This window comes from Podarcis cretensis (assembly GCF_951804945.1).
Source record: "Podarcis cretensis genome assembly, chromosome: 2".
Taxonomy (NCBI): domain Eukaryota; kingdom Metazoa; phylum Chordata; class Lepidosauria; order Squamata; family Lacertidae; genus Podarcis; species Podarcis cretensis.
In genome coordinates this window covers 10657643-10665224 of record NC_137171.1, presented here as the reverse complement: position 1 = coordinate 10665224, position 7582 = coordinate 10657643, and the positions used below count along the sequence as shown (strand labels likewise).

The 7582-nt window shown below is 43.1% G+C and overlaps 1 protein-coding gene across 4 annotated transcripts in view; it reads right to left on the bottom strand.

Annotated features, from left to right (window-relative positions):
• Nucleotides 1-840: 840 nt before the first annotated feature.
• Nucleotides 841-7582, bottom strand: part of CBX5 (chromobox 5) — a 53608-nt gene continuing 46866 nt past the window's right edge. For 3 of the 4 annotated variants that reach the window (XM_079966939.1, XM_079966940.1, XM_079966938.1), the window contains one exon: nucleotides 841-3502. In XM_079966939.1, coding sequence (XP_079823065.1) covers nucleotides 3352-3502 — 151 coding nt within the window. In that variant the 3' untranslated portion in view covers nucleotides 841-3351. The remainder of the gene's footprint in view (nucleotides 3503-7582) is intronic. The other variant, XM_079966941.1, reaches the window with a different exon arrangement.

Below are 7582 nucleotides of genomic sequence, written 5' to 3'. Positions count from 1 at the left end.
CAACATACATGCGCCCTGGCCCTCCCTGTGAACCCAGCGCTGCTTGCAAAAGCAGCACTGGGCTCGAAGGGAGGGCCAGGGCGCACATCTGCTTGCGGTACCCCGCAAGCCCCGCCTCGTTTTTGCAAGTCTCACAAAGCGATGCTGGGCTTGCAGGGTGCCATGAGCGCGCCCCACTTTGTAGCAGTGGGCAGGGATTGCTCTGGTGGTGCGCCCCACCCATGGCTCCACCCCCACAGTGTGCCCTGCACATGCCCCAGTTGCAAGCGGGGAATGCTTTGACGCTGTGCAGAACTGCAGCACAGGAAAGATGTTCCAAACGGTAGACTGCAGTTCGTTCAAAGCTTCTTGTATTCAGCGGTGGGCTTAGATGTGGTCCCTTGCTGTGGACTCCAGCTACCTCTTTACTTCTTTGTCCACTTCCCCAAACTCCAGACCACATGGAGATAACTAGTGGCAAAGAAGAAGGTCCAACAGCCTATTGGAAGGACCAGGGAAAAGGGTCAGTACACAAGGCAGCCTGACCTCTAGGAAAGCATAAGGCTGTGCTGCTTCTAAACTGAAATGGGACTTCAGAGGCTGAGAGCTGTTTGCTGGCTGATTAATGGCATCTAGCTTTCAATATTGCCTTCCCAGGTGCAATTCTTCCCGACTCCTACTCCTCAGTCCTCCCCTCCCATCTTTTGTTGTTGTTGTTGTTGTTGTTGTTGTTGTTGTTGTTGTTGTTATTGTTAAGTGGAAGGCAGAAGCTATAATGAGTCACAGCCCCCACCCAAGATGGTGAGCCTCATATCAGTAATGCCTTCAGGTGCATAAATAAAATTTGGGTCATTCAGCAGCTTTATTTTTCCTGCTGTTTTAATTCAAACAGATGGCTAACAACAAAAGCAATAATAACGAAAATAAGAAGACGGCTATTTTAAACCATTTGTTCTTTCTATCTTTACAGAATACAATGCAAAAAAAATTATAATTATCCAACTGGCCCTTTCCAACAGTTGTAACTAGGGAAGGGGGATGGGGAGAGAGAAGAAAGCTTTCTGTGAAGGAGTGTAGGGAAACAAACAGGAACTTTCCCCCCTTTAAAGTAACTATATTCGAAGATCAGAACCTTCTCAAAGAACTCTCCAAGTGATTATTTGTTCACGGTGCAAAAGTGGCGCAGATCAAATTTAAGTGGAGCATGAAACCCATCTTTCCTCACAAATCCTGCTTAGCAGCTGCTATATTCTACCTGTTCAAGATGCATGTGTTTTGGGGACTGAGTGAAAAGATGCCAAAACACAGAAATGCTGGTGGAGTCAGAAGAGATGGGAGATGGGCAAGTCTCTAGTGGCATAGGAGTTACAAGCAATAGCACCAAGTCAGCTCCTGCCACCACACCATATCCAAACCATCCGCAAGAAGCGGTTCTTGACAGTGTGACAGGGCTCAGCATACAGAGGCACAAAATGGAATGATGCAGAACCGCTTTGACTGTCTGCTGTAGGAAAAGACAAAGCTGGAAACCTCACAGTGCCAGGCTTGGGACTTGCATTGGTGCAAACACTCCTCACCCTTCTCCCCTATAAAAAGCAAGACAAAAGTGGTTGGGAGAAGAGGTGCGCGCGCGGGGGGGGGGGGCAGGCAGGGAGCAAAAGAGTCAACTCCTAGACCCTGAAAGGAAATTAGCAGGAAATGCAAGAACTAGTGGCATTTCACTTCCACGGCAGAAGGCTAGCCTACTTCAAACTGATTCTTTTGCACGCTCCCATCAATTCTCTTACAAAGTTGTACGATGCTTATCTGTCCTTAGGTATCCAAAAACGCAGCTGGTGAGAAGCCAGCAGCAATCAATGCTAATACTGTCAAGCTTTCCCTTTTATTGCCGGGAGTTGCACCAAAATCTGTCTGCAAAGAGGGAAGATGAAGCTATTAGTGAGTGTCAAAACTCTAAAGGGCCCTAAAGTCCTATCTATATACTACACAATACAATACAGACATTCCATGTGAAAAAACATGCATGGGCATTGTCATGAGAGAAGGGCGCGAAGGAGGGGAAGACTGCTACCTGCTTTCTGTGACTTGGTCCTCCAGCCGCTCACCATATGGAACAAGATGGGGAAATCAACTGCCGAAAGGACTTCTAAGGGTTAAACAATCCCAACACCCTCAGCGTGGAATAATTACTTAGCCGCCACATTGCTGGTGCAGAGAAATGGGATACTTTTCAGGGGGCAGCCAAGGAGAGACCAAAAAAAAAAGTCTGTCCAGAAAATTCTTGCATCTAGATCCGTGTGCTACGTATAACCAGGTGATTGAAAGGAAAGCATGCTCATACGAGACAGCTCCTCTAAGTGGCCAATTTTCTTTTTTAAAAAAACAAACAAACATACCTGGGGTAAATGGTGGAAATAAAAGAGTTTGCCCACGTCTCACAGCAGAGGTTATTATGCCAGAGATGCCTGCTGCATATGAAGAGAGCTAGAGAGCCCAGAAAATAATCCAATTTTGGAACCATGATTTCCAGCTGTCTTTGGAACAGCCACAACAAAGAAGGCTCTCCAGTATGGCACAAAATTTGGCCGGGCTGCTAGTCCTACCCATGTACTGCAAGATATGAAAAACAGAAGGAAAGAGGTGGTAGGATACTAGATTTTGATTGCACGAAAGGACTGGTTGAAAAAGCAGGAAATTGTCCTTGCTAGCTAATTAGTTTGTAATGGTTGTCTTCCCAAATTACCTGCTCCTGCCCTGCAGCTAGAAAACGGAGTGTTGGCTGAGTGGAGCTGGTGAAAGTGACATTGGCATTGGGAGTCAGGATGAAAATCGGTACCCAGCATCCTGGAACCCAATTCCAGCAAAAGGTCAGCAATTCCTAAAACAACAAAAATGGCCCCATGATGTCCTGGCTTGAGAATTATTTGGGTAATCTCAGAATCCAAAGAGTGTTCTGAGTCAGATAGGTCTTCCCGGTACCCCCTGTCAGTTTTACAGTCTTCTTTTAGGCCAATGGGAAAGAATAACCCTTCACTCTCAAAATGATGCGAAAGTGAGGAACCCGGGGTGGAGGGTGGGGGGGGGGGAGACAAATGGCCTGGAGACTCAGAGGGATTTCAAAGTGAGAACAGATTTTGGGGGGATTGTGAGATAAGGGGAACAAGGAACACACATACACACACACACACCATGTCAATCTTTTGGAGTGAAACCAAACGTGACTCACACCATTAATGTTATGGCTAACCCAACCAATATCAACATTTCTCCTGTGGAGCACAGTAATAAGCACATTTTCATGGATGCATTTGGGTGGAGGGGAAAGGAGGGTGGATATGTACAACTATGGACGGACAGAGGACCCTGGCCACTTTAGCTTTTCACTGCTTCCCGCTCTTTGCTTTCGGCGTCTTCTGGGTACGCGTGCCAGGTCAGTCTCTCTTCATAAAACGCTATCACAATTTGAGGGCACTTGACGTTGGCTTCTTTCGCTAGCACCAGGTCAGCCTCATCCGTGTCTTTCCTGAAGAGGTAAGCGAGGACGACAAGAGAAGGACTCGTCACTAGTTGATCAAGCAGTCACATACCCCCCCCCCAATTGATTGGTACATGAAAAAAGGGGACCTGGGCTCAAGTAACCTGCCTGAAGGAAGCAGCACCAGAGTAGGAGAAAACATATACCGTATTTTTTGCTCTATAAGACTTTTTCCCTCCTAAAAAGTAAGGGGAAATGTGTGTGCATCTTAGGGAGTGAATGCAGGCTGCACCGCTATCCCAGAAGCCAGAACAGCAAGAGGGATTGCTGCTTTCACTGCACAGTGATCCCTCTTGCTGTGCTGGCTTCTGAGATTCAGAATATTTTTTTTCTTGTTTTCCTCCTCCAAAAACTAGGTGTGTCTTGTGGTCTGGTGCGTCTTATAGAGCTAAAAATACGGTAAGGTAAAGGTAAAGGTACCCCTGCCCGTACGGGCCAGTCTTGACAGACTCTGGGGTTGTGCGCCCATCTCACTTAAGAGGCCAGGGGCCAGCGCTGTCCGGAGACACTTCCGGGTCACGTGGCCAGCGTGACATCGCTGCTCTGGCGAGCCAGAGCCGCACACGGAAACGCCGTTTACCTTCCCGCTGGTAAGCGGTCCCTATTTATCTACTTGCACCCGGAGGTGCTTTCGAACTGCTAGGTTGGCAGGCGCTGGGACCGAGCAGCGGGAGCGCACCCCGCCGCAGGGATTCGAACTGCCGACCTTTCGATCGGCAAGCCCTAGGCGCTGAGGCTTTAACCCACAGCGCCACCTGCGTCCCAAAAATACGGTATTTAAGCTAAATAAAAAAATTCCTTCCAGTAGCACCTTAGAGACCAACTAAGTTTGTTACTGGTGTGAGCTTTCGTGTGCATGCACACTTCTTCAGATACATTGAAGCTGTCAATTAACTGGGAGAAGGAGGAAGGCAGCTACTGCAACCCCAGTGGTGTGTGTGTGTGCTGCATACATTAATTGTCAACTAAGGGACTTTTTTTTAGTGAAGAAGCAATTTATAAATAAAATATACATATGCAATACTTATAACAGGCTGCAAGTGTCGACAGGCATAATCAATAAATGAATCAACTAAATCTTTAGTTGATTAATGGGAGCAATTTTAAATCAATGAGACTGAATTAAAGCCATCCTTGTTTTACATTTCAAGGTGTTTTGGTTGTGGAATCTTTTACAAAAAGGAATAAAAGTTGGGTGGGGAGGGGAAGAAAAAGATTGAAAGGTGGCATTTCCTATTAATTAGGTTGTTTTTGTTTTTATTATGTATTTTGTTTTTTTATATCTTGATTTTAGTCTTTGAACCATCCTGAGACGAGTATAGGGAAGTATATAAATTCTAATAATAATAATAATAATATCTTGTTCATAAATGGTTAATTTAACTTAATTTCTTCCAATATCACAATGAATTGATTGAAGCACAGGTGGTTTATCAACTTAAAAAAAAGACTGACAACTCTCATTATATACTACTTAATGTCCTGGTCAGCAACTGGCTTTCCAGAGGACTCTTTCAGGGAGCAAGGAATGCCTGCCAAACATTTATTTTGCCACAGTTGCCTTTTATCCTCTAGGCTGGTAACTGGAGGGCCAGGTTGGCACCTCCCAGGGTACCCAATCTGACTCAAGTGCCTCCAGTTGCTGAACCCAATCCTAGTGCAGTAACACGGATGTTCTAACCAGTGTTTGAATGCATAATCCAATAGAAATCTCTGCATTTCTCCCTTTTTCCTGCTCCGATTGATGAGAGGCGCAAACACAATTTTCTCTGCTGTACCCCTTCTCCAAGAGGTGACTTTAAGATTAAGGCTGGGTTGCCAAAAGAAAGCGACACTGTGCACTTCTTTTCCCATCGAAAGGATGAGAAGTGGGGAGAGGAAGCAACAGAGCAGTGCCTCGCCCTCAAGCTTTCTAGGAATTGTAGTGTTATGGGTAGGAGTGCTACATTCAATCAATTAATTGGTTAGATCAATCAATAAAAAATACTCCAACTGGTTAAAAATGTGCATCTGATTGCATACAGCACAACCAAGCACACACCGCAGGAAATACTATTGACTAAAATTGAATGATTCTTTCAAGTCTAATTGCAGCAGAGGAAAGATTGTCTGGGCACAGGTTTGCCCAGGAATGCCATGTTGGAAACCCCTGATTTAAATCAAAGGACGTATGGTTTTCTTTTTTGTTTCACCCCTATGCAAATTTAATTGATTAATAATTAATAATTAATTAATGATTAATCCCTAATTTTATTTTTTTTACACCACCCAGAAAACTATTACTGTTGAGCAACTGATAAATGGTTGACTAAGGTAAATGGCAGACCGAGTTTGAAATGTTTCCACCTAACATACTAGGAGCTAAATACAGTACAAAAAGGGGCCCACTTTTCCTGGATCTCTAGAAGCATAGAATTTGGCTCCTGTATTTGTCCACCCAATCGTTTGATGGCACAGCATATTGAAAACTGCTACTATAAGCAAACTTTTTAGTTATTTTTTTCAACTTAACTTTGTTTCAATTTATTTACAATGCTTAAAATGTTGTGCTCCAAAAGGTCAACTCCCAGGATTTTTATTTCTTTCTTTATTGGCAGGACTGGAGACTTGCGCTGTGTGTATATTAGAGATTCCTATTTTAAAATGCATTCCCTATTTTAATATCTCAAGGGAACTGCGTGCAACCGATGAAGCAATCATATAGTAGAATGTACAATGCCACGAGATGAAATGTAAGCTTGCTTTGTAATCTAGCATCTTTTTTTTAGAAAATAGGGATAGGCAAAGGCAAAACAGAGGTAAGGCAAGGGTATACAAAGAGGACAATTTAGCTTGACCGGTATACTACAATAACAAGAACAGAAATGGGCAATATAGCCTGGATGTCCATCCACTCTCATTTTCTATGCCTTGCTTTGAGTTTAAAAGCTTCTGGTGATACCTGCACCAATTCCTGAGCTTTCTGCAAAGGCATTACAAAGTTGCTAGACGTTGCGTATCCCATGACATTTACTACCTAGCACAGATTAGGGCTACAAACTTTTTAATTAATTAACTGGTGCAATCAACTCAAGGCTTCATTACCAGTTAACCTCCACCCCCAACACATACACAATGGTATTAGTGAGAGGCTATAGCAACTAAACAGTCTGGGACCAGAACACTTCAATAGCCTGCCATTATGGAGACTTCACAGCTATGCTGGCTCCATCCTGCACCACATTTGATAAAGGTAAATTTGCAGACTGCTTTTCCTCGTGTCTGTGCCCAACATTAACAGTTACGCCCTGGGAGGCAAAGGTTTTCACAACAGCTCAGAAACTGAAGCTGGTAATCCTGACTTTTACTTGCTTTTTATTATTAAGCTGATGAAAAATAAAATATTGACAAATTGCCTTTCCTTAAACAATACATTATTTATTAATTTATAAGCTACTTCTCTTCGCTTCAAGATCCCCAAAACAAAACAATCATTCAAGTTTTACATTTTGTCAATCTAGATAAATTTACTGCTCTATTATGCATATTATTGGTGAGCATTTTAGGTTCTTTTTATTCTTTTTTTAATATTTGTTTTCAAAAGTTACTTTGAGTTTACCTTTCTGAGAAAAGCAATAAATATAATAAGTAATTATAGCAAAATATTTATGAGTAGATATAAGGTGCACTGTAAGTCCCAACTGAGTGCAATTCAGTAAATGCAATTCCCAAGTAAATGGATACAGGATTGCAACCTTAATTCAATAGAATTCGTTTAAATGCCAGATAGCAAACACGTTTCATTAATGACCACTGAATGATGTCAGTTGCAAAGGTAAGATTTAAAAGTGATCCAACGCAGAGTACAGATTAATTAAAATTAGTGTAGTTAAACTTCACAATCTGTTTCTGCAGTATTTTGCAATCGAAATTATTCCCACTGCCTAAAAAGAGATTAGTTCTTTTGAAGTAATTAATTTACCCAATGATAGCAAATGTGATCCAGGGGATGATTTGGTTGTGTACCTATAAGCCCAGGTTTCAAACCAAAGCCTTGGACAAGCGACATTCCCTTAAACTCAGCTTCCA